General features: G+C 37.9%; 1 protein-coding gene across 3 annotated transcripts; it reads left to right on the forward strand.

Annotated features, from left to right (window-relative positions):
- On the forward strand, positions 1–27,641 carry LOC129273450 (nuclear pore complex protein Nup107-like). 3 transcript variants are annotated; one of them, XM_064107258.1, is made up of 24 exons: positions 1–143; positions 4,086–4,171; positions 6,444–6,538; positions 7,111–7,221; positions 7,953–8,047; positions 8,426–8,576; positions 10,117–10,273; positions 10,778–10,916; positions 11,509–11,669; positions 12,170–12,450; positions 13,080–13,225; positions 13,760–13,905; positions 14,362–14,410; positions 17,079–17,148; positions 17,684–17,841; positions 18,827–18,923; positions 19,379–19,432; positions 19,878–19,993; positions 20,188–20,290; positions 20,798–20,958; positions 21,801–21,929; positions 23,074–23,187; positions 23,691–23,867; positions 24,806–27,641. In XM_064107258.1, exons 1-24 carry the CDS (start codon positions 21–23, stop codon positions 24,911–24,913), a joined length of 3,027 nt encoding a protein of 1,008 aa, XP_063963328.1. In that variant the 5' UTR covers positions 1–20; the 3' UTR covers positions 24,914–27,641. The 3 variants fall into 3 exon arrangements, with proteins under 3 accessions (XP_063963328.1, XP_063963329.1, XP_063963330.1); XM_064107259.1 differs by lacking the exon at positions 1–143 and adding an exon at positions 164–206; XM_064107260.1 differs by lacking the exon at positions 1–143 and adding an exon at positions 357–495.
- The last annotated feature ends 216 nt before the right edge of the window (positions 27,642–27,857 follow it).

Genomic DNA, 27,857 nt, shown 5'->3' on the forward strand with positions numbered 1-27,857 from the left:
TTGGACGAATTTCTAGTAAAATGGCAACACTCGCGGCGGGAAAGAAAAATGTGCGAAAAAAAGAATCAGCTGTTCGTCCTCCAGACCGTATTTCCGGTTCTTTTGTTGAGCCAGGTGATACCACAATGGCAGATATTTGGAAGGTTCGTTTCATCAATGTGGAACATTTGATTTACATGAATTTCTTGATATCTATTAAGTTTTGGGTAGGCCTACCCGACAGTCATTGCGTTGCCCCACCTACTCATTTTTATGTGTGTTGACTGTTGTTACTTGCGAATTGCGGCCAGTGGCCTAACTTAGTAACTAACGACGTTAGATTCTAACGACAACGTTACGTAAGTTAGGCCCTATGGCCTATTGCCCACTCGCACTAGTACGACTACGAGGCTAGTATGTATGCTCTACTAATCTCGTATACCGAACTGCGTTTGGCCCTGGATTAATTAAGTAGGCCTAGACGGTCGACGGCAAGTCATCGCTTCATTGCAGAAAGTATGCATGATTGACGTTTATCTTGTCGGTAAATCCTATAAAAAAGAGACAGAAAAAGAAACTATAGACTATAGTCTAGTCTCTAGACGACTAGAGGGGTCTATCGTAAACTACGTCTACATTTAAATATTGATTATTGAATATAGTATAGTGCCCAAAAATGTTGGACACTTCTTAAGCATAATTGGACCAAAACAAAAAGGCAATCATTGATGACGTTTATCAGTAGAGGTGCACAGCCAAGCCCAAGCAATATTGGAGACTATCTCCAATGTGGGAGAGTATCTCCAATATCAGAGACTTTTGTAAAGAATTTTGGTATCCAATTTTAGAGACAGTCTCCAGTTTTGGAGACCAATTTCCTTTGTTTACATTTGCTGCAAAAGGATTACCTTGGCGGCAAATAAAAATGTGATAAGCAGATTCCTCATGAGAAATTACCCCTTTTCACCGTCTACTTAAAAAATTCACCGTCTACTTTTGTCTTGATAAGGATTTTTGTTGTCAATCACACACAAAACAATTGGGCTTCTGACCTCAGTGAGACAAAATTTTGGGTGGAAAAAATCATGCTTTTGTTGGTGTTGTTTCTTTTGTCCTTTTGCAAAGCAAGTCTCCAATGGCAATGTGGGAGATTGTCTCCCCTATTGGAGAGAGTCTCCCATATTGGCTGTGCGCCTCTACTGTTTATTTCCGTAGAGGGCGTATTATCCGGCCTCCCCTTATCCAGATCTATTTTTGGACGCACACTTGCCAAGATTTTTTTTTTCAATTCAATCTAGTACGTTAGCTTAGGAAATGAGATTTCAATCTAAACTCAATCCTATAAAGTATAGTAGGCCTATACACAGACTCACTTGGATTACATATATTTTCCAATATAGTCTACCTACATACCGGTACAACAACATTAAGTCACTATTTTTCATGAAAATCACAGAAAGAACTTGGGCAGGATAATTTTATCACGTTCTCTTTTTTTGTTTTTCCCGGGAAAAACAACGCATGTCTCGCTAGCTAACACTAGGCCTTGATACGGACAGCGCCATCTATCATGTTTGAGCCTACAGTCATAACAATGGCTGACATTGCGAAGCTGCGATAGCCGCGATGATCTAATTGTAAAACTTTCATTGAGTCATTTTCTTTATTTCGAGGTATGCTCGATGTATACCTCACTCATTTTAGCAGGTAAACTATCGAACAATTTTGGCCATCGATCGATTTCATTTCCGTAAAAATACCGCCTATAATTTGCACTGACACTGCAGTGAATACTGTCTGTATGCCCACTACAATAGATAACATGTAGCTACAGCCATTAATGTTGGGGAGGTAGCAGCTGCGTGTATTTAATATTTATTGGGTCTCCCAGATCTGGATAAATCCCTTATCTGGATTGGTGCTGGTCCCAACGTGTCCGGATAAGAGAGGTCGGACTGTATTAAATTGTTTTAGAATAAAAAAAAATTATGGTAAATGGAAATTAGTTTCAAAATATCGGACGCGTAGAGTTGTGCACCCTGATCAATTTCGGGGCTTTAAATCGCGCTCTAGACCCCAAAATAATTGCTTAGTTGTTAAGTCCAATATCGAAACAAAGTGTAGCAAGAGAACATGGTTATTGGAAATCACTGTCATCCGACCATTCCAAGGTAACAAAGTTGGACATCCTGTATGGATTTTCTGATTTCTTTTTCTTCTCTTTGCCTTTCTTTCCCACAGGAATGAATGCTCCAGGGTGCCGTAACTTCCAAATGATTCCTTGGAAGTTGTCTTTGTCTTCTTGCTTTTCTTCGCTTTCTGTCTATTTCTCTGTGAGTAGTAGCAGGAAGGTGATAACTGAGATGATGCCAGGCGCTTGGTGGTAGTTGGGTTTGGCGACGGTGACGATGCTTGAGTGCGGGAAATACGATGATCCGGTTACTCCCCCGCTCCACCATCCCGAAGATCCATATTTTCAATCCTCTCGGATCGCAGCGGTGATACTTGGTATGCCATCCAAAATGGCTCTCGTCAATCTCCACCTCTCCTCGGAGTACTTCTGTCCCTCACAAATTTCCGGCATTGGTCACGGAGGAAGTTTGCCCAATCCACCGCCGATTTGTTGTAGTCCATTCCCGACTCTACTGCACATCTGTGAAGGAGGTTCCAAGCTTCCATTCCCTCAGAAAGATGAATATTTCCTTGACATCAAAATGGACTCCTTTGAAGAATGAATGCTTATGAACAGAAAAGTTCCGCTCGTGTTGCCATGTCACACTTCCCCAACACCGCCATATCTTTCCTTCCTTTTAGCACAGTTGACAAGTTTACAAGGTCTTGTGCAAATATCACAGTAGATTTGACTGACTTGCAATCAATCTCTTATCTTGAAATCACTTGTAAAGAAAATTGTTGCTCTGGGAGAGTAAAAGATGGAATGAAAAGGGATTCCTTAAATGCTGAATATCCAGTAGAGCTGGATCCTTTTTCCTCATAGACCAAGCCATCGTTGCCTTTTCTTCAGTTGTGACTGTGAGTGAAATTGGTTTGGGAGTTAATGGATTGATGTTTGATCATGACCCTCGATTTTTCACTTTGTTGATTCTTTTTCTATGCTGGTCACCTTATTTGTCACTACTTTTTTTTTTTTATCAATGAACAGTAATAAAACTTTTATTCCATCAACCCCTCTTTTCCCTCCTCTTTCAGACCACTCTGCCACTTTCAGACAGTGAGCATCCAATAAATGAATCAATATTCTTAGATTCTATTCATCGGTCGTGTTAACTGTCACCACTTTAAAAAAAAAAAAATTAACAGTAAATAACATTTTATTCCATCAACCCCTCTTTTCCCTCCTCTTCAAGACCACTCTGCCACTTTCAGACAGTTAGCTATTCAATAAACACAATCCAGATATATTTATTACAGGTCAGAATTTATTATCCAAGATCCTATCTACTGTTCTTCTAATTTGTCACCAGCTGTACATTAAATCTCTGAAATCCTATAGCTGGTGACAAATTTGAAATTTAACAATTTAAGACAGTAGGCTATCCATTATAGCCTCAATCAATCCGTTTCCTATGTACTGTTCTTCATATAATTGTCACCAGCTGTACATTAAAATTTTGAAATCCCATAGCTGGTGACAAATTTGAAGAATAGTACAGAAGCCGAATGGATTGATACTGAACGATAGCCTACTGGCTTAATAGCACATTTCTACTTGTAAATTTGTATCCTAAAATTGACAAGTAGAAATGTAAAATATGCACACTGCGTATTTGAAATTTGCAAGCTAGAAAAGTACAAAAAAGGGCGGAGTGATATCGACGTAAAAAACATTCTAAACCATGATTGACACAGAGTACACGCGACTCAGTTCTAGCTCTGTGATATGATGATTTGTGGCTTCATTTGGACACTATACGAATATCAGGTAAAAAACCGACCCCAGTGAAAATTTGTCACTGGTGACTTATTTCACGATAATGCCAAACATTTTTTTTAGCCTCTTTTCATTAAAAAATAGCCTAGGCTTCAACACAGACTGCCTTCCTCCATCTTTATTCACAAAGCAATGCATTTCATTTCAATTTCAGTATTCTCAGCGTCCTGACACCTCCTTTGATCCTCAAACAATGAACCGGTCTATTGATCAGAGAAGAGATGACAGACGCCAAACAAGGTAAGTTTACGTGGGCCCCGTAACACAAAACTTAGCAATGATTGTGGAACATTTTTCTACGATTGATTCCATTGACTACAATGTACAATCAATCGTAAAAATCAAGCGTACGATCAATTGCTAACCTTTGTGTTACGGGACCCTGGTCACTTTCCCCTCAAATTGTTACAGGGTCCATCTGCTTCCCTCAGCCAATGGCTTTAAGTTTTAACCCTCAATCTCCCGGGGTATTTTGATTCTTGTCATTCCCGGGGGGGGGGGGGGGCATTATGGCCCCCCCTTAAGATCTCAGCCGTGGATTGTGCGATCACAACGAAAATTTGCATGATGGTAGAGAATGACGTAATCTACGCAGTTGCATTGGTAAATTTCACTGAATTCATATATTTTTATTTTATATGAATTAATTATGCTAATTTATTCATGAAATCATACTTTTTGCTCTGATTCACTAAATAAAGCTCCTAGAATGCTATTTTTTGGTGAAAATATTCTTTATAGCATTCCTAACAATTGTGAATGAAAAAAATTCTGGTACCAAGACCGATTTTTTATGTATTTTATTGTTTTTTTAATTTCTTATGTATTTCCTTGTTTTTTTACTTTTTGTTTTTTATTGTTTTTTCGATGGAAATCGTTCCAGACTTAATTCTAATCATAAACAAGGCAAAATAATTTAAGTTTAATCATTAAAAGTAGAAATAATGATACATTTATGAATTTTGGCCAAATACACAATTTGCATTGGATTTGTACATGAAATCACGTTTATGAGCAATTTTGGGTCTGACATGCACTTACATAATGTTGCGTAATGTCGTAACCGCGTACCCGGGCGTCACAAATTTGGTCTCAAAATTTGCGCGAGACTTGAAAGTAAAAAGTCAGTGAGCGGCGAGGTCAAAAAATTTTGTGCAGCAGATATATCGCGAAAACTGGGGAGTAATGGCCCCCCCCCCCCCGGGAGAATTAGGGTTAATGATCCTATCCTGTTGCGCATTGCAGTAGCAAAATCAATACTGATCAGAAACCTTATAAATTTAGTTTCAGATTGTCCACCTTTATAAAGACACATACATTCAAGAGAATTTCTTTGAGTTTCTGATTTGGGCCCACTGAAGCATTGTGGCTATAAAGCGGATTTGTCTTCTGACTTTGAAACAGAGGGTCATTGGTTTGAATTCCAGCGATGGCGCAATATTCTTCAGCAAGAAATTGATCACATCGTATGGCACTCAACCCAGGTGAAGTGAATGGGTACCTGACAGGAATTCATTCCTTGAAATGCTGCCACACTGTAAAAGGCCAATAGCCAGCCAAGAGTAATGAATTATTTTGAAATAGGCCGTGCTACGTACAGAATACAAATCGGTTTCATTCATGACTTTTATAGAAAGTAATTGAAATTGTAATTGACAAAAGTAATTGGTAATTGTAATTGAAAAAGATGTAATTTGATTGAAAAGTAATTATAATTGAATATTTCTTCAATTACATAATTATAATTGTAAATGAAGAAAGTAATTGAGCCCAACCTTGTCTGCTGCATCATCTTAGCACTGCTAAAGAGATGATGCTGAGCTGTGCCAGCAGTGATTCTATTTGAGGTCAGGAACTCGGTTCTGTTTTAAGAGACATGCTTAAAGATGTGGCATTGTCTTGTTTTAACAAAGGTCCCTCATGCTGCTGTACAGTCAAACCAACAAAACCAACTCCAGACCGATCACAGCTACACCATTTTTTCATATCATTAAAGTTTGGAGTTTTTAGGTTGGAGTGACTGTGGCATTAGTAATACCACCCACGGGTATCCAAGGCCATGTCTTATAAAGAGTTAGGATTGATCCAATCAACCACAACTGTGGAAAGCCAGCAACATCTAAAATACATGTTTGTTCAAAATATTTTCTAGATATGTATATTTATACATTCAAAGATTTCTTTAAAAATTCAGTGTACTTCTTTTTATTTCCAAAGGTCATTGCGCAAATTTCCTTAAGTAAATATTATGACATTGATGGATTTCTATATATACTTGAGGTTGAGCGGATGAATCGTAAATTTGTAATTCTTTGTAAGACGGGGCCCAGGGGACTTTTGCCAAAAGAATTGCATTCAAACACAACTAAAAAAAAATCATATGCAAGTACTAAATGCTTGCTTATGATTGGTTGAAAATCAAGTTATGTTTGATACTTTGATTGCAACTATTTCTGCAATAGGCCCCAAGTCGCATCTCCAATATTGATATTGTATATTTCTTTCCTCATAGACATGGTGATCTCTCATTCAGCATTCTTGACAGATCAATAGAACCAAGAGAAGAACTAAGGAGCAATGTATTACAGAATGATCGCATCAGAAAATGTATCCTTTCTTGGTTAAAGTTTTCCACCAGGTTGACATGCATAAGGCGAGTGTTTCATGAATCATTCTGTCTGTGATTTTCACTGACAAATTTGCTTTTAGCCAATCAAATACAAGGATTTCAGAAGCTGATAATAGTTCTTAGTGAAAATTACCATTTGTTTGTGGTGATGTTCATGTACTGTAAGTATAGCAATTTAGATGTTGGCATACATGTAACATTGTTCTTGTGCAAATTGTACATGAGATTGTTTACATAGCAAAAAGGCAATTCATGTTACATAGTGAATTTGTATAATTTGAGATGACCCTATGAATAGCAACTGGAACCTGGCTGATTCACGTTGATTTCATCAGCGGGGCCTATCAAGTATTCAGTTTGCCATTTATTTAACCACCATGAACTAATTAGTGTCAAATTGGTGATTGGATTTTTCATCATTCTCTACCAAAATGTGATAATTTAAAAGCTGATATGCATTAAGAGAATATTAATGATGTTACACTTTGGTGCTGTTGGCCATTCAGTGTTGTCTTAGTGCACTGTGTCTATCCTTGACTGTGTGTCTCAGCTATGGGAATGTTGGAGCAAGCCACTGGGATACAGGGGACTCCTGCACCAGGAATATATCCATTCAACCAATCAGCAAGAACACCTGGGAGTGAGATGAAAAGAAGAACATGTAAGTCCTGAATGTAGAGACAATATTGTGTTTTCCGTGTGGCTATCAAAGTATGTATCGTTGCAAAGAATTATAGAGTTAAATCTTATATACTTTTATTTTTTTTAAGTTTCCTCATTTTTTTTTTAATAATTGACACACTTTCATTCTGCTACTTCATGATTTGCATTGATGGCTGCTCAGAGATCGATCGATCTCATGGTGAATTCAAGATCAGCCAGGCGAATTCTAGATCGGCCAGGCAAATACTTAAAAATTGGGCGGTGGACAGTTGGAGACCACCTGGAAATCGGTGAACACCGAACACTGCTCGGACGTCAAACAGAAAAGTTCCCCGATTTGACCCAGATTTGGCCTTGAGTAATTGGTAATCAACAGGGCACTGCTCGGCCACCGATAAGTCTGATTTACAGCCTGCTCGACTTCTACAAAAATCGTTAGCCGATGCCTAAATTCCAGTGACACCCGAGCAGGCTACTATATCGGTTGGTCGCCACTCTGAGTTGTGACTGAAGCCTAAAGCCTATCAAGTTTGTAGCAAATAATACAGAGGTAGGTTACAAATACTGTAGTAGTTTTTTTATTTACTATGGCTTCATGTTTGCTGAAAGTTATTGCTGGCAGACGATAGTTATTGTCAAATTTCATGATTAATATTATTTAGTGCTTATATTGAGAATTACAAAAATTAACGAAATTGTGTTTATTTCCCCCTCCAATTTTTTCCCCAGATACTCCTCAGAAACCACCCATGACCTCAGAGTTTGATGTTTCAGATATGGTTGGATTCACACCTGCGAGATCCTTTCTCACACCTTCAGCCAAGGTACGATACACCTAAAAGTCTATTTTAGTCAACCAATCTTTTTTATATCAAAGCTGAATGACAATGTGTAATGCTGTGGTGTAATTGGGAATGTTCTTGGGCAAATGCTCCATGACAAATGCTTCATCGTCATTTTCTCCGCCAAAACTTGAACAAAGTAAACGGTGCAGGTGTTTATGCTACCCAAGGTAGCAGCCAAGTGGGTCACCCGATTGCCAAAGTGTCATTCAAATTCTGTTGCTTTATGAGATTTCTACAGACCAAAAGTTTATATATCTCAACCTTTTCAGAGAAAATGACCATGTGTGGAGCAATGTCTTGAATTCTGTTCTACCTGTTACCACTACTGTATTCTAATAATATAATTCCAATGTACAGCTTTCCGTTTCCATGGGTGAGCCGACACGCAACCTGCAAACCTCCATACTGTCCAGTCCACAGTATAATGACTCGGTGATGGATCAAACGGGAATGACCATGGATATGACAAGAGCAAATCTCCTATTGCAAGAAGATCCAGGTCAACTAGGTGAGAACACTGATTCTATCGCATTTCGTCCCTGGGATATGAAAACCTCATTAAATCTCAAGATATTAAAAAAAATAATAATAGGACAGCTCTTTGAAAGCTCCATTTTAGAGTTATTAAAAGTGGCAACCTTCTTTTAGCTAAAAAACGTTCTTTTACCTAGAAAGAGTTATCTTCAAGACTCAGTAGACTTGTTTTGCCACTATTGTTATAGTTCTAAACAACAGCCTTCGTAGAGCTGCCCTCAAAATTTGAACATTTTGAGATACTAGATTTTAACAACTCTGTAATGATTTGTGATTGCCTAGCTCAAAACTACCAATGTGTTTTTTTTTTAAATCCCCAGCTGAAAAATGATTCATGTAACTCTTAATTAGCTTGTTATCAATTTCAAATGCTTGAAAAGAATGACAGATTTCATCGAATCACCAATCAGATTGCAGAATTACAGTAGCTTATAACAGTAAATTGTAATTTGCAATTGAAACCAAGATTTAAAGATAATAGCAGAAGCCAAAACAACTATATATTAATTATTATTGGAAAGTTGTGAAGAATCAGAATACAACAATATAAGTTTTATGCATTTTTACTGCTTACCAGCAAGGTATTTTGCTTGATAAACACTTGAATTTGTGATTCTTGATAATGGGCTTCATTACGCTTCTCAAGGACCTGAATTATACAACGTCATCCTATGTGGTCGGAATTGAGAATACTTGCGTTTGTATGTAGGCAAGATTGATTATTTTATTGTTTTCCAATTAAAAATTGACATTTTAATGACAATACGCACAGAGAAACAACATTTAGAGTATTTCCTGCATATATTGATGAAACCCAAGCTCTAGAACTTATTCTTGGGCCAAGTTTGATTTGCTGCTAATATGGCGCAGCTTTTCAGCCATATCTGAATCAAATTCGTATTTACCTGACCTAGCCAAATACGAGGAAAAACAAAAGAAGAAAAGAAATCACAGAAAATATGGTTTAAAGCTGTGGGTTAATGTTGATTTGAGCACTGAATAATTCTAAAGACATTTCTCTTTGCAATCGTCTAAAGATATTTGAATTTGTTAACTGGGAAATCAAGAAAATAATGTGACCTTTCTTCATGTAATCACAGCTGCATCCACATAAGATGATGTCAGAGAATCCTGGCCAGTTAATAACCCAATAGAACCCATCTTTGATGTTAGCAAGTTGGAAAGTTTCTCAAAGAAATACCCAGCTTGTAAACTGAAAATGCATGAAACTGATTTTGTTGTGTTTTGGAGCCTATCATCTTTCAATGAGTGTATAATTTGTCAATTCAATTTTTCATTTACAATAAGATCTTTAAGAAACTATTGCTGCTTCTTTTGATTATAATATTTTCTGCATTGAGCTTTTCAAAGTTTATTTATCCACCATCATAGCACTAGCTTTGTTTGGCAGTTTTGCCTAGTTATCCACATTTGGGGTTTGTTTATTCAATCGTGCAGTTTTGTACCCATGCATTACTTACATTTTTCCTGTCTGTATTGTATTATATCTTCAGCAACTGAAGGGCTGTTTGATGAATTTCTAAGTGCCTTCAAGAAACATCAATCCTTGACCGATGTCTTTGCCTTGGTGTCCGAGTATGAGCGTCTCTGCCATGAACAGGTCACTATGCTAGACAGACTCATGACAAAAACAATACCCAGTCAGAAAAGGTAATCAAAGAAAATATGGTAATAATGCAATAATAAAAAAGATTACACTAGTTATTTACTCTCTTGTCTATATGTCTTCCATTTACTATGTTCAATTTGTTTGAATTTAGTAAGCTACAGTATATTGTCAAACTTAAAAAAAAAAGAAACGAAAATCGGATGTTCCAAGAACGTACTCTCCATTTTAAAGGAAATTTGTTTTGAAATCAGTTAATTTATTAAAAATACTCCCTTTCAAGTCAGCAAAGCTCAGAGCCGTGTTGCTTTTTTTTTATAATACAAACTGATCCCTCGCACTCATGAAAATTAGCTATCATATTAATACCACTCAATATGGAAAATAGTATTAGCTTCAGGATGTAGTACTTATTCATGTACCTTTTACAACTTTGGATGGTATACATAACGTTACCAAGTCACGCAGAATGTAATGTTGAGTATAGCTGCAGTTGTAGTCGCAGTTTTTAATCCATTTATTTACATGTATTTCATTGGTTTCTGCAGCTTTTCACGCACGCTTCAGGTACTTCGTCTCCTGACCCAGGAGAAAGCTACGTGGCGTCTGATTGGTTCATTGTATCAAGACCGACAGATGTCAGCTGAAGACCAAGATGGTGCTGGTATCACTCTCGACAGAATCCATGTAAGGAATATTTGAATTCACCCTTTCGATTATGAATTTTCCATTTTTCAATCATTGTCATCGTCCTCATCATCAATCCAAAGTTTTAAATCCAGTTTTGTCCTTGTGAACGGGGGTAGCCAGATTCACCTCACACTCACATCAATCAACCTTACCCCCTCGCTCCACCTTGCTCGATTCTGTGCATCCTTCATCCTCAAGCCAATGTTCCTACTCTCCTCCTCCACTTGCCTCTTCCATGTCTTTGCCGTCCCCTCTGAGATCTAATCATTGTGAGCTTTCAAATTGTTTTCAAGGTATCAAGGAATATTCTTTTTTTTATTCTGCACAGGATTGCTCTCCAAAAGATTCAAAATTTGACAAAAATATTCGGGCTTAACATTTGCTTCAAGGCCCATATATTATTTTCAGTGTACAGTGCATGAATTAGTGCTCACTGTGGTAAATTTTGTGAATTTGTGATTCCAATGCCTCATAGTATCTGACTGCTTTATAAAAACATCTTTCACAATCACTTTGAGATTACATATTGTTGAATTATCTATTTAATCATATTTTAATATGTCTATGTTTGTCTCACAATGGTACGTAGACTGAGCATCTCAGCGAAAGAGAAATTGTAGACTCTTTGTTTGAGAGGGACGCCATCATCAGACAGCATCAGATTGTGGTAGATTGGTTGGAAAGCATAGCAGCGGATCAGTCTGCATTCTCATACAACAAAGTACAGTTCTACTCACATTCAGTTTGCTGGTGAGGATTTGTATGATCAGTATTAGTTTATACATTAATGTATTTAAGTGTGAGATGAAATTGATAATGAGTTGATTTTCAAGTCATTAGATTAGTGTCAAAGGTTATTTCAGGTCAGATACTTAGATAAGAATTGATATTTCATTGTAATTTCAAAATTACATGGTCATCATCAAGTCATTTCTATATTCCTTGAAGCTTGTATACAGCATTTATATAAAGAAAGTATCTGTCAAGTTTATGATACAATGAATATGTTTTCAAATTAAAATTATAATTCTATACCTTTGGGCACTTAGGCTAATTTGTTATGAGGCACATAAAAATTCAGAGGAGTACCAAAAATTTTCAAGGCCAATATGAGGGGCAATAAGGAGGCCAGTTAACAGGGCAACCATCCAATTCAACACTACTACTATATGAGAACTTCATAATACCAGGACAACTGGCTGGAGGCTTTCTACTTGTTATCTTATTATGAGTTACGTCTACTTTTGCAGGGAAAATACCCTCCATGAATTGCAGCAGAGGGCAGTCTCCGGTTCGGCAACGAGAGAGTCGTTGGTGACCTCACTTGACCCTGACGCCCCTGTCCGAGAGAACAAACCATTGGCTGACCTAGACAAGGAAGATGAGATCAAGCTGCTTCTCAATGTCTTTGCCAACATCCGGGCTGGGAGGTTGGAGGAGGCCCAAAGGCTGTGCAAAGAATCTGGTCAAGCGTGGAGGGCTGCGTCGCTAGAGGGTTGGAGGTTATATCATGATCGCAATATGAACTCAGGTTTGTGGGTTTGCCAACTTATGATAGTGTAGGGTGATGAAATAGTCATCATGATCACCATCATGATAATCATGCTCATCACAGTCATCATTTACATAATCACCTTCTTTATCATCATCACCATCATCATTATCATTGTCATCATTATCATCACCTTAAAAACATCGCTGTCATTATCATCTTCCTTATCATCATCACCATAATCTTCATTATGATCATCATCACCATTCATCATAATCATCAAGATCAACATCCCTATCATCATGATCGTCACCATTCATCATCTACATCACCACTATTGTCATCAACGTTATCATCGTCATTGTCATCAGCACCAATAATTACCATCATCCTCATCATCATCAAGATAGATATGTGCACTATACAAATCCTATATTATTTATTTTTATCATCATCATCATCAATATTTCACCATTGCCGCTTCTTTACACCAAGTATTCTTTAAGGATCAGGCTCTATACATTTTTTCTACTTTGTAGTATCACTATCTTAGCAATTGAACATTGTAACTGTATAGAGTCTTTCCTAAATGGTCTCAACCCCTCCCCAATTTTTTTCTCATCTTAGAATGCATAATGTATGTATTCACTATTAATGCTTTCATTTAGTTGAAAACTCTGGTGAGCTTGCCCCAATAGAGGGCAACACGTACAGGGACGTCTGGAAGAATGTGTGCTGGAGAATGGCGGAGGATGAGAGGTTCCACCTGTATGAGAGGGCCATCTATGCTGTCCTTAGTGGAAACCTGAGAGAGGTATGATGGCTCACTTTGTCTGTTATGTCATTGCTGATGGCATTAGCATATTGTTCGGGGGGGGGGGGTCCATTGTGTCATCACCCCTTCCCCTTGAATAGCGAGACATCACAAATGGTAGTTGAACACATTAGAGGTTACTTCCTTGATCCTAGAATTTCAGGTATTTCCAGGGGTTGATCTATTTTGTCATTACCCCCCCCCTCCATGTTACCTAGTAGAGTGAAGAATTCTTGGCATTTGTGTCAAATGGGAGTTGGAATAAAATTTGCAGCAGGAAACTTTCAAAGAGTCACAAAAATTTGTATACTTATGAAATGCTTTTCGAAATAACTGATTGAGGTTTGTATGATGTTTGAAAACTAAGGGTTACGGTCTATTAAAATGGATTTGTGATTTTAGTTGGTTTATGGAAGAATGAATCAACATTTATCTACATACAATAACAAAAGCAAATAAAAGAAACTACATTTCTTTAGCTTTAATAGATATAATGAAAAAATTCTTTTAATTGCCATTCCCACTCACTTTCAGTTGCTACCAGCTTGTAACCTTTGGGAAGACTGTCTTTGGGCATACTTCAAGGTTCTAGTCGACCAAGAGGTGGAGAGAGAGATCCGGGACCAACTGAGATCAGACAGGGCACTTCAACCTTTGCCTCAGGGCTATTATACAAAAGAGTAAGTAAACAATACATTGAGTATTGACCCCCTCCTCCCCTCCCCCCCCCCCCCGCACGATGTTACAGTTGCCACAGTCACCTTAAATCGAGACATGCCGTCTACTCTCTTTGTTTTTAAGTGGGGTTTTTTAAGTCTCATGTATTTTTGGGTACCAAGTTTATGAAAAATTGGACAAGGGGTCTAGTGGTCATGGCTTATTTTGTAATACATGTATTATATTTTCTATTAAAAAAAAAATTCTCACTTTCATTTCTCACTTTAGTTCTTTTTATTCTACCAAATTCAACATTTCTGAGAACTAACTGTATGATGAACCATAAACTTTTACCTCAGAAGTGAAAAAAGTGTTGGTGATACAGTCAAATATAAAAATAAAACCAATGATTTGACTCTATTACAATAAAGTTGCATATTTGCATGTATATTGATTTATTTTCAATTGTATTGTTGCAGCCTCACACTGCCCAAGATTTTCCAAGAACTTCATGCACATCCCAATCAAGTAAGTAATTTCTCTGTTTATTTATTTATGATTGTCTATGTATATCATGATTAATCGCTAGAGGGTATTCATTTGTCTCGCAATCTACTATGGTCAACAAGGAAATTCGTGATCACTCTCGCAAAAAGTGTTCCCTGGCTTTCTAGGAAATTCGTGATCACTCTCGCAAAAAGTGTTCACTAGCTTACAAGTTCACGAGCTTTCGAGTGCCGCTGCAACTCTTTATCAAGTGACGAAAATTATCTGATGACGTACTCTATTTATACTAATCTCCAGGACCATACGCACGAACGCGAGAACAATAGGTGGGCATTGATCCGTTGCGTCGGATGCGGTGCGGCCGGTAATCCGTATATGCAAATAAGCCGGGGGTATATGCAAATACGCCGTGGGTCGGCAATATGCAAATTAGACAAAATTGGCGGGCTCGCTAGTTTCCCGTGGGCGGGGGCTGACTAGCTGAGCGGTCCCTCGTTCGGGGCCGGGAACGATCGGGTCGGCGTGCACTGCCAGGTAAGGGGGTATTGTGCTGTCGGATGGTTCGCATCCAGAAGTCGGGGATGTCGATCCCACTGTCTCTGTTGAAGTTGTTAGGACAAAGACGTATACTAATAGCCTCCTTAATCCTGTGTGTATACCAATGTCTCTCTTTGGCAATGCAATGTACACCCTCCCAATCTGGGTGGTGTTGCTTCTCCCAAGCATGTTCTGCCACCGCGGATGTGTCGGTTCGCTGTAACCGAACATCGCGCTTGTGTTCAGAAATGCGTTCAACTATCGGTCGGGCTGTTTCTCCGATGTAAGACCCGTCACATCCCTGGTAAGGAATGTTGTATACTACGCCATCACGTCTGTGATCAGGGATAGGGTCTTTGGGGTGTACAAGCTGTTTGTGTAAGGTGGTGTCCGAGCGGAAAACCGTTCGGATACCGTGTCCTTCTAATCGGCGTTTAAGTTGTTGTGAGAGGCCATCTATGTATGGCAAGACTGTGCAAGTCTTGAAAACCTTCTGATCCCTTGGTGGTTGTTTTTTCTTGAAAGTGTTCTTGATAAAACGGCGTGGGTAGCCGTTGCTGTATAAGGCGCCACGTATGTGTGCTCTTTCTTTCGGGAGTTCAGGTGGGTGAGTTATGATACGTGCTGCTCTGTCGAACAGGCATTTAACAAGACCCTTCTTGACCGATTTGTCGTGATGAGAATCATATGGTATGTATTGGTCTGTATGAGTGGGCTTGCGGTAGACAGAGGTGGAGAGTTTCCCGCCCTCGTGTCTTTGGACTAGCGTGTCAAGGAATGCTAATTTCCCTCCTTGCTCAGTCTCCAGAGTGAACTGGATGGACGGTTGCTGGCTATTCATGTATGAGAGTAGGCTGTCTGTTTCGGATCTATTTACGATTATGAAAGTGTCATCGACGTATCTCTTCCACACCCGAGGGTGGCATGTGGAAGGACACTTGGGCAAAGCGTTCTGTTCAAAACCTTCCATATATAGGTTAGCCACAACCGCTGAGACTGGGCTACCAGTCTCAGACGTGATGGCGTAGTATACAACATTCCTTGCCAGGGATGTGACGGGTCTTACATCGGAGAAACAGCCCGACCGATAGTTGAACGCATTTCTGAACACAAGCGCGATGTTCGGTTACAGCGAACCGACACATCCGCGGTGGCAGAACATGCTTGGGAGAAGCAACACCACCCAGATTGGGAGGGTGTACATTGCATTGCCAAAGAGAGACATTGGTATACACGCTGGATTAAGGAGGCTATTAGTATACGTCTTTGTCCTAACAACTTCAACAGAGACAGCGGGATCGACATCCCCGACTTCTGGATGCGAACCATCCGACAGCACAATACCCCCTTACCTGGCAGTGCACGCCGACCCGATCGTTCCCGGCCCCGAACGAGGGACCGCTCAGCTAGTCAGCCCCCGCCCACGGGAAACTAGCGAGCCCGCCAATTTTGTCTAATTTGCATATTGCCGACCCACGGCGTATTTGCATATACCACCGGCTTATTTGCATATACGGATTACCGGCCGCACCGCATCCGACGCAACGGATCAATGCCCACCTATTGTTCTGGCGTTCGTGCGTACGGTCCTGGAGATTAGTATAAATAGAGTACGTCATCAGATAATTTTCGTCACTTGATAAAGAGTTGCAGCGGCACTCGAAAGCTCGTGAACTTGTAAGCTAGTGAACATTTTTTGCGAGAGTGATCACGAATTTCCTAGAAAGCCAGTGAACACTTTTTGCGAGAGTGATCACGAATTTCCTTGTTGACCATAGTAGATTGCGAGACAAATGAATACCCTCTAGCGATTATTTCAATCCGCAATAATGAACCTATTTAGTATTATATCATGATTATTAACTTTTAAATGTTAGACATTAGTGTTTTGAAAACACTTGAATTAAAATATACATGTATGTTCAGTGACATAACATTTGTAGGGTTAGGGTTGCAATAGGGTTTTATGTTAGTTTTAGAGTAGGGTATAGTGTTTAATCCAGGGCTAAAGTGGGACATTTTTATTAGTGTGTGGAATTTATTATGGAGCAATTGTTACCGGAGCAAATGTCATGGAACTGTTTATGTACTTGGTTACAAATATAAGTATACTTACTAATTTGTTTTCCTTGTATTTTCTGAAATTTTCTAGAAAGTGGAATCTCAGGCCAAGGAGAAGCTTCACCTTATTCAGAAGTACATCATACTGGGTGATATTGACAGTGAGTATTAATTGCTCTTTGTAAGTATACATGTATTTGTACATTATATTTAGATTAAAAGAACTGTACAAATCATTGTTGGTTAGCTTGACAGGCATCTACACCTCTGGGTAACACTGAAGAATTTCACTTTTGCGAGCCTAAGCCAATTGGTAACGTTTTCCCTACAAATTTTAAACTTAAAATTGTATTGTTTGTAAATAATATTGATGCAGATAATGATGATTGTGATGATGATGATAAAGATGGTGGTGGAGATGATGGTGAAGATGATGATGATGATGATGTTGTTCAAGTTGATGATGAAGATGGTGGTGATGTTGATGACAAGGACATTGATTTTGCCGCTGACAACAATACTGAGCTCTGCTAGATATTATTTTTGTTCGACTGTCGGAAGATGTTTCATTTGGTTGGGCAGGGGAGGGGAGAGTGAGGAGGAAAGGGGGTGTTGGAGCATGGGGTATGAATCACCTTCAGTGATATTTCTTGTTTCTGTCTCACCATCGACAATTGTAAATTGTTTTTATTCCAGCCCTCCTTGAAGAAATGAGTGAATGGTTGAGAGAGATTAACCCTCGTCCTTCTCATCATCTAGTCCGTTTCATGGCTCATCTAGCTTTAACATTGCGATCTTTAGGACTGTCAACCAGAGATGAGATATGTATCTCTGTCATTGAGGCCTACGTCAAGGTATGCAGTCCTTGCATCTGTGAATGTTGTTTCCTTTTTTTCTCTCTTCCTTCTCTTTCTCTCCTTTTCCTCTTTCCACTCGTAGTCTTGTCTACTTTTACTCCCTACTCTTCCTCTACTTTCTTTTCTTCCTCCTCATCTCCATTCCTACCTTTCATCTCCATTCCTACCTCTCATCTTTGTTTCTTTGGCTTCTCTCCCTATACTTCCTCTCTTTCCTGTCATGTTTTCATCATCACCGTCAACATCATCATCATTAATATCATCAACATTATCATCATCAACATCATCAATATCATCAACATCAAGAACATCATCGTCATCATTATCATCTTCGTCATTATCATCTTCATCATCATCTTCATCTTCATCACCTTCATCATCATCATCAACATAATCATCAACATCATCAATGACATCATCATCATCATCTTCTTCTTCCCCTATCCTTCCTCTGCTTCCTCATCCTGTTCCTCCATACATATGCCCACTCCTTCCTTTCCTTCTTATCTTCCTCTCTCTCCTTTTATTTTTCTCCCATTACTCATCCTTTATTTGTATTCTCTTTTACTTTGTAAAGAGGAAACATGTTGATAAAAGTCAGATAATAAGCTTGTTATTAATATTACAAATCAAAACAACAGCAACACAATCGCCTCTTCTCCTTCCGCTTCTCCTTCCTTTTCTTATTCTTTTCCCCTCTTAATCACCCTCTTCCTCCCTCCCTCTTCCTGGCCACCCTCTATCTTCTCCACATCCTCCTTTTCTTTCTCCCTCCTCCCCCTTCTCCATTTTTAACCCTGTTCTGTGTGTGTGTTTCCTATCCTCTTGCTTACTTCTCCCCAATTCATATTATCATACAATAAATATATGACAATATATGACAATTCTGATAGAAAGTCTATTTTATTGTTGTCATAGTCATCACTCACTTTTATTTCCATTACCACCATTGTTATGCTTTTCTGTCATACCACGATTTCAGGATCTGATTTCAGAAGAGAAGACTGAGCTGGTTGCTATATATGTTGCACAGCTTCCCCCTGATCTCCAGGTCATGTGGTACGCAAAGTTTCTGGAAGGTAAGAAAATTTCATTTTAATGATGTAAAAGCGATCGTTAGTACAGGTACATGCTACTTTGCCCAAGATGAATCTAACGGGACCATAGAAGTCTGTTTGACTTACATGTAGGGGATTTTTCACTTAGAGGTACATAATACTTGATTTGCATAATGTGGTCTAAAAATTGCTCCAACTAAGGCAAATATTCAACACATGAAGAGTCGACTAGAGAACTAACTGGAAATTTGTCTGAAGATTCTCTTATTGATATCTAGCTGCCTTGTCAGTTATTCATCTTGACACCAGGTATCATCATCTGTCAACAAAGATGAACCAGGACATGTTGGAAATCATAAATGGTCTTTTCATTTGTTTTTTGTTATTCAGCAAAAGAATAAACCTCTTCAGTTCACGGTGTTTCTGCAAACCATATCCTCATTTTAACTCTTCAATTGTCTCTTTTTTTTTGGCAGGTATCCATGCCAAGGATCAGAGGCAGTACTGCTTACAACTAGCTGAAGATGCAGGTAGGTATATTACAAGGCGTAAAATAACCCAGGATCATAGCGCACTATCGAAAAAATCGCGAGGCTAGCCACCTCAAATGTCTATTAATATGACCCAAAAGAAAATAAAACAAAGAAAATGAGCCATAGCAAATTGCCCTTGGTGTTTGAATGACAAGGCACTAAAATCATTTGGCCATATGTAATGGAGAGAATTAGTGCAATAAGATGATGATGATGATCATCATCATCAGCATTTGTATAGTGACATTTATCTGTAAAGAACATTCAAAGGCTTCAGCTCTCCATTATGTCACATATTATTCATGCAGTTGCTGGAAAAGATGGATCTTCGATTCAGATTTAAAGGTCTCAATGTTGTTACAATTGCGAAGTTGGATTGGTAGAGAATTCCAAAGATGAGGAGCAGCTGATGAAAAAAGCTCTTTGTGATTGTATTTGACAGGGTTGGATGTAGCAGCAATCACCAAGAAGGTCGTAGAGACCCTGAGATTTAAAGAAGACGAAGAGCCGGGTGCAGATATCATACGCACGGCAGCACTGGAAGCAGCTACATCACAGGTGAGTGTAAAGGATGCTTTCAAGTTCCGTGTTAAAAGTTAGTTTTGTTGCTAGGGCAAGTACTAACACCAAACTTAAACACTGAACTTGAGATAAGGCTAGTGCTAGACACGATTTTACCTTGTGTTGGGTTGTTGAGAAAAAGCTGTTAAGAGGTAAATGTAAGGGTAATAATTTTGTTTGTGATGTTTCAGGAGGATCGCCGAAAGATTGAGGCCATAGACTGGTTAGTGTTTGATCCATCACAGAGAGCTGAAGCCGTCAAACAATGCAATGCCATCATCAGAACTTTCCTCGGTGAGTAGATCCCAAGATAAGCTCAATTCTTTGTATGTTTCTTAATTGTAAAAGTCAAACTTAAAATATGAGGGTCATGAGGACTGAAGCCGCCGTTGATGTGAAAGTATTTTGCCCACAGCAGTGCCCGTGATGTAAACAATCATGCTTATACAAGGATTATGAAAGAATAAGAAACTCTGCCAAATTCAAATTTATTAGTTTTTGAGATATCTGTTCAATATAAAAAAGAAATCAACAAAGAAGAGGTTAATGCCATGTTCTTCATAAGCAAGTCTGAAAGCTGCTTCAGCTCAGGTGATTATTTAATTAATAGAAGTTATGCTGACCTGACTGTACTAACCATGTATGCCAATAGATGATTCTCTATCAACTTTCCTATCTACATTATTCATTCATATTTCCATTTCACCTTTAAACCTGTGGTAGTCTCATGTATGCCAATGAATGATCTTCTATCAAATATCCTAGCTTTATACGTCATTTATGTTTCCATCTCACCTTCAGCCACTAAGAAGCATGACGCTGCCAGGGAAGTCTTCAAGAAGCTTCCAGAAGACTCTATTGATGTGATCCTCAGGAATTGGAGGGCCATGGCTGGATCTGTTCCACCTCCTATACAGGATGCCAATGCTATCAGAGAATATCTCTGCATCAAAGCCTATCTGGTGAGATCACTGTTATGTTATGTCATTTGGAATACCCCCAGGTAGTGGAGAATGATGTGATAACTTGAATGATAATTAATGATTGAATATTTTTGATAGCGATGACTTGTATATTTATTATAAGTAATATAATATTGTATTGTAGCATGTCTTGAATTATAATTAATTGTATATTTATATTATAACAATGTTTTGAATACTGATATGTAATTGAGTATTATTATGGCATATATGGAGTGGTTATCTCACTACTTGATTGTAATAGTGTCATTGGAACCAGTTATTTTATTCCATTTTGTAGTAGAAATTCATATTGGATATCAGTGGTGGTTATTTCACTTGACTGTTATGAGAACATATATGCTTGTTGTGAAGCAACAACAGGACTGATGGCTTGTGTCCTCTCAGAGGGACCTGATAGAGAGGATCAATGCATCATCATTTTGATTGTATCATTTGTGCTCTATGAGGTACTTAACTTGATGTGACCAATGCAGTGATGTATCAATGACTACAGAATTCTAGGAATTGAGGTGCAATTAATATGAACTCATTAGCTCAAATTTGCAAAAGTGGATTCAATTGAACCAATGCCATAGACTATGCAAATTTTGTTTACATAATTACCTATATTTCACCTCATACACTAAGGAAAGTCCGAATGTGGATGCACGCTTTTTGCAAAGTGGGGGGGGGGGGGGTATGAAAATTCATGCTTGAATGAAGTGCAGCAATAGAAGAAATCTGAATTGTCTAGTTTTGTACCATAGTAAATTGAAACCATTGTGAATTCCAGGCTATGTGAAAAACACCTTATTTTTCGAAACGAAACTTTTGTTTAGGATGCCTTGGATGCTTACAATGATTGGTTTGCTCACTACCACAATAAGAAGCCTAGTCCTCCTTCCCTACCAGAGGATGCTAACTTTCATGACAGAGTACGCTACGAACACGAGCACAAGGAATACGAGGTTTGTCAATATCATTTTCAGTCGTTCGCATCAAGGAATTATTTAATGGGCAAATCTACCCTCACAAAAAAAATTGATCTGAATAACGAGAGAAAAAAAAAATCAAATCAGCAGAAATTAAAATCTGATGTAAAATAAGGAAGTAATTATATTTTTAATTTTTGCATCATTTCACAATACAGTTATATGCACATCCTGGTTGGTGCAAATGAGGGAACGGATGATGTCACCCACTCACTATTTTCTTTCGTATTTTATGACGTGAAATATTAAATTTTCTCCTCACAAAACTAAAGTTTGATCCTGCCTTATCCTGTGCACTTACCATTGTTGTGACCACATTGTGGTTCAAAGAGTTTCATTATTGTCAAAATCTGCAAAAAAAAATGAAGTGATTGACATCAATTCTGTTTTCTCATTTTCACATCACTGTTGTGGAAAAATAAGAGTAATTTCAAAATGTCATACCTTGCTTATATAACATGAAATTTTGAAGAAAATTTTGAGTTTTTCTCTTTTTATTCAAATAAACTTTTTGTTGGGGTGGACTTGACCTTTCAAGTCCATTTCATCATCTTTCAGTCGTCAAATTGACAATACAAGTATCACATTTTCATTACTATTTTTCATTACTATTTTGATTGATTATGAAAATCAATTAAGGTCTACAGGATATAGCTTCTTAATGATGATGATGATGGTCATGATTATGATGATGATGATGATGATGATTATGATAATAATATAGGTATATTTACCCAGGGTATCCACTTCAGTTCCGAAAACTGTTCTCCCAGCGGGCCCTGCTATTATCACCCCGGCTTTAGCTGGGCTGCCTAGGCGCTCAAGCATTCAAGGAATTTATTCCTACCGATGATGATGATGTTGATGATGATGATGATGATGGTGATGTTGATGATGATCATGATGATGGTGGTGGTGGTGACGATGGTGGTGATGATGATGATGATGATGGTGGTGGTGGTGGTGATGATGATGATGATGATGATGAGAATTAACATGACTTCTAAAGCACCTAGTCTACTCTGTAGAATGCTAAGCCCCAAAGAGAATGAAGAATTGATTAGAAATGTCACTCTTGACAATATTCTTTGAACTTTGTTTGTTTGATTTTATTTTCTAGATGGAACTAGAGAGATGGGAACAGAGTGTACTAGCACTCACCAGGGGAGTATCCGATACCATGTACAATGTGCTTCTCTTTGTGGATGGGGGATGGATGGTCGACCAGACTTTCGTAAGCATGAACCCTTTTTATGGATTTTACTTCATTTTGCCAAAGGTCACAGATTATCAATTTTATGAAAAACAAAATGTTTCAATTGTTTGCTCTTGAAACTTCAAAGATTAACTAAAAAGCTACCTGTATTTTCTCATTTCCCTTTAGTGGTAATTGATTTGATATTGGACTTATGGTCATTGTCTTCAATTTTCATCTCCTTAAAGGTTCCCTTTTTCAAATGTACATACTGGTTATTTTGCCTAGTTACATATTTTGGGACCACAGAAATATCACTTGGGATAAATTGGAATTAAGGGGTTTTGTGTGTTCACTGTTTTACATCATCTGATTGTTTCAAAATTGCTTTGACTTCGGCTAATATCCGACTTATGGGAGGTTGATTGTACTTTTTTGTATAAAAGGGTAACATTTGTGAAATCTATTCTGATACTTGTTATGGTTGATACATTGAATCAATTGCATGCATTAAAGGATTACTCGTTATTTTTTTTCCTCAGGATGATGATGAGGAAGAAGTTGATGAGGTTCGTGTAAGTCAGATGCAGAGGTTACGAGAGCTGTGCCTGCCGAGGATGTGCCTTCTCCTTCACTCGGTTCTTCATTCCACACACCAGTACAAGGATTGCCTGATACTGGCTGATGTCATCGCATCGGAGCAGCACCAGCTTTATAAGGTCAGTTGAATTTGAATCAGGGGTACGTTTTCATAAGCATATGTACATGTAGTATGCCTAGCAATAGAGTCTTGGAAATCTTTGTTGGAATGCTCCCCAGGGAGAAGAGGAAGGCATACATTGTGTGCGGGCATGCCAGGATCCGATGACCGGGGTAATAATGTATCTGTAAACCGCTTATAGATGCCGTTCCAAATCTGAATAAAGCGCTATATAAAAGCGGATTATTATTATTGTTGTTGTTATTGTTAATATTATTATCATTATTATTATTATTCTGCATTCATGGTTACTTTGCCAATGTGGTATCTAACACATTGGAACGTTTGATTTTGATTGGCGACTTAACTCTGTTACCATGATAGTTGTCATAATGGTAGTTACCACAAATTTCTCAACTATCAGAAAAAACAACCCATGGGCCCATTTCAATAAGGTCTACAGTTATGGTAACTCCCATGGTTAACTTGATTGTGATTGGCTGTTAAGCTCTGTGACTATGGAAGTTGTCATAATGACAAAGTTACCTTGCAAATGTAAGTCCTTTGTGAAGCATGCCCCTGATTGTGATTTTAGACAATGGAGGAAATTGTCTTGAAGTGACTGTGAAATGTTGTTTATATAAAGCACATTAGGGGCCCCTTGCATAAAAGTTACTATTATGATAACATTGCCATCCAATGGTAACTACCATAGTAATGATGATCAACAGCCAATAAAAATCAAGGATTCCATGAATGTTGCCAATGGATGGCAAAGTTACCGTAATAGTTACCGTAATGTCCATTTTAGCTGCATTTGTGATATTATGACCATAATAGCATTTAAAGCGTTTGTCCTAGAGGAGAGAAGAATTTTTGATAGTCGTTATTTGGATAAAGTTAAATGTTTCTCCTCTATTCTTTTTTTTTCTATACATCTATTTTCACCCATTGCAGGTGTTCAGCAAGCCTGAATTGAAACAAGTTCTCTCGCGTCTTAGGGAGTCGTCACTGCAACTCTTAGATCAAAGTCTTGATGCGTTAGGTTATGAAATTGCATCATGATCATATGACCAGACACTAAACCAGACCAGACAATAAAATTCCCAAACTACACTAAGGATGGGACGAATCTTGCCTCACAATAAACTAGGTCACCCAACTCACTCATAAAGTGTAACCAATATGCATCACCAGAGAATTGTAATACAGTCAAAATTTATGTGAAGGCAACACAATTCCCCATTGCTTAATCATTTTGTGTTAGAAGGCCAAGCTCCAATGTATTTATAATATATCAAGAATGAGAGAAGAATACAGGGCCATTCTGATCATTCTGATATCCTTCATTTCATTAAAAAAAAAGGTTTCTTTTATCTACTCTATCTATCTAAATCAGGCCCCTCCCCCCTCAACATTTTTTACGATAAATCTGTAACGCGAAAAGATCACGCCCTAAAGTTTCATGACTTTTTTCCTTCAAGTCTCGTGCAACTTTTTAACTTTCTCGATGCGGGGTTACACCGTTCTGAAGTTACTTAGAATTGTGTAAATGTATGTCAGACCCAATATTAAAAACATGAGTTCATGTACAAATCCAATGCAAATTATGGATGTAGCCAAAATTCATAAATATATCATCATTTTTGTCTCGCCTGCATAGCAGAGCGAGACTGTAGGCGCCGCTTTTCCAACGGCGGCGACGTCGTCAACATTGAAATCTTAACCAAGGTTAAGTTTTTGAAATGTCATCATAACTTAGAAAGTATATGGACCTAGTTCATAAAACTTGGACATAAGGGTAATCAAGTATTACTGAACATCCTGCGGGAGTTTCAGGTCACATGTCCAAGGTCAAAGGTCGTTTAGGGTCAATGAACTTAGACCATGTTGGGGGAATCAATGTAAAAATCTTAACCAAGGTTAAGTTTTTGAAATGTCGTCATAACTTTGAATGTATATGGACCTAGTTCATGAAACTTGGATATAAAGATGATAGTGTATCCCTGAATATCCTGTGCGATTTTCAGGTCATATGACCAAGGTCAAAGGTCATTTAGGGTCAACGAACTTTGATAATGTTGGGGGTATTTGTGGAATTGTCATCATAACTTTAAAATTTGATAGATCTAGTTCATAGAAACTTGGGACATAAGAGTAACCATGTATCCCTGAATATCTTGTGCTTGTTTCAGGTCACATGACCAAAATCAAAGGTCATTTAGGGTCAATGAACTTTGGCCATGTTGGGGGTATTGGTTGAATTGGCATCATCACTTAAAAAGTTTATAGATCTACACAGTTTATGAAACATAGATATAAGGGATATTCAAGTTGTTTTGCACATGTCTGAGGTCATATGATCATGTTCAAAGGTCATGTTGGGTAAATGGACATTGTATTTTATTATCATATGAGTGTTTTCTTTTATGAATAATTATTTGATAGCTGTTTTCAAAGTCAGCACTGCTGGTATATCAAATCGCATAATGCAGGCGAGACTGCCAGAGGCGTTCCACTTGTTATTTGTACTGATTAAAAGTAATTGATTTCATGTTATTTATGACTGAAAAAGTGTTGCCAATAGTTTCCATAAAAACAACAATGAAAACCATAAAGTAAAATAAACAGAGAAATGCATAAGAAATTAAATAAGCAATGAAATACATAAGAAAAAACTTTTTTTTTAAAGTAATCATAAGAAGAGTGTCAAGACCAAAATCTAGCAGTTTCGGGCTATATTTTAAGATTAACAGCCAGTTTATGTTTTAATGCATTAATTAGCATAATTGATTAATTCAATTGACAATTTAATTGTGGAGGTTACATCATAGATGATGTGTGTGACAATTTTTGTCACAATCGCGTGATCAATGGCCGAGATCTGAGGAGGGGGTGTTTTTGCCCCCCCCCCCCCCACTATAAGGGTTAAGTCTTCCAGTAAATAGGTGTTCTTTTTCGAGAAAGGACATGTAATACAGGCTTCACAAAATCTAGAATTTGTACTCTCATTCGAGAGAGCGAAATAGAGTTGTTTATGTTTTATGTATTTTTGAATCCTTCAAAAGGGAAAGTTGTTTGTGTAACAGCGCACATCTTGGTTGCATTATATTGCCTAATGATAATGTGACTTATAAAGCGCCAAATCCTCTCTGTAGAGTGCTCAAGGCGCATAAAGAGCTAAGTGTTAAATAAAAAAGTTTTTTAGAAGATTTTTGAAAGTTTCGACAGAGGTACATTTTTTTATGTCTTCATGAAGGCTATTCCACAAAGTGGGGCATGCAAAAGCAAATGATCTTTCCCCCCAGGTTTTTGAAACTTTTGGAATAACAAGGAAGCCAGAAGTGGATGAGTACAAAGACCTGCTTGGTCTGTAGTAATTGATTAATGAAAGACTATTTTGGTGCTGATCCAAGAATACTATGAAAAGCCTATGGGACAATCTCCATAACATTAGTGTTTTGTACATTCAAATGCTCAATAACTTACATTTCTTGTCCATTTTTTCACAAACCTTCATCAAAATCTTACAGATTTATCTTTTTTTTTACACAACCTAACTTTTTCCAAAATTTTTGTTTTCCATGAATGGTAATATTTTTGTCAATATTCCATATTATTTTTTCTGTTATTTGTGTCAAATACTTAAAGAATCATGACTGTCAAATGTATATTGTATAAAGTGACTTTCTACTCACATTCTTTTGTTAGATGAACCATGTTCCTATGGAAGAAACCACAATGTTATTTTGTAAATATAAGCTGCTGATAAAAATAATGAACAAATCCTGTATTTGTGTTGAGTAAATATTTTGTTGTGGTTGTAAAAAGCCAGAGTCCAGTCTACTCACATTTAGGTACCCGTGGCTGAAATTGACATGCATATATTGGAATAGACCATATTTCTCTTGTTCAATCATGGCACATTCTATATCTATAGGATTGTTTCCAAAAGAGTTAATTGTGTCTCATTATCCTCACTTTTTTTCGGTATATAAAGCATCATCGC

The sequence above is a fragment of the Lytechinus pictus genome, chromosome 12 (genome assembly GCF_037042905.1).
Source record: "Lytechinus pictus isolate F3 Inbred chromosome 12, Lp3.0, whole genome shotgun sequence".
Classification (NCBI taxonomy): domain Eukaryota; kingdom Metazoa; phylum Echinodermata; class Echinoidea; order Temnopleuroida; family Toxopneustidae; genus Lytechinus; species Lytechinus pictus.

Coding starts and splice junctions, on each gene's coding strand:
- LOC129273450 (XM_064107258.1), top strand. CDS start 21: ATGGCAACACTCGCGGCGGGAAAGAAAAATGTGCGAAAAAAAGAATCA. Junction 4,172..6,443: donor GATGACAGACGCCAAACAAG/GTAAGTTTACGT, acceptor CTTTCCTCATAG/ACATGGTGATCTCTCATTCA. Junction 13,226..13,759: donor TTAGTGGAAACCTGAGAGAG/GTATGATGGCTC, acceptor ACTCACTTTCAG/TTGCTACCAGCTTGTAACCT.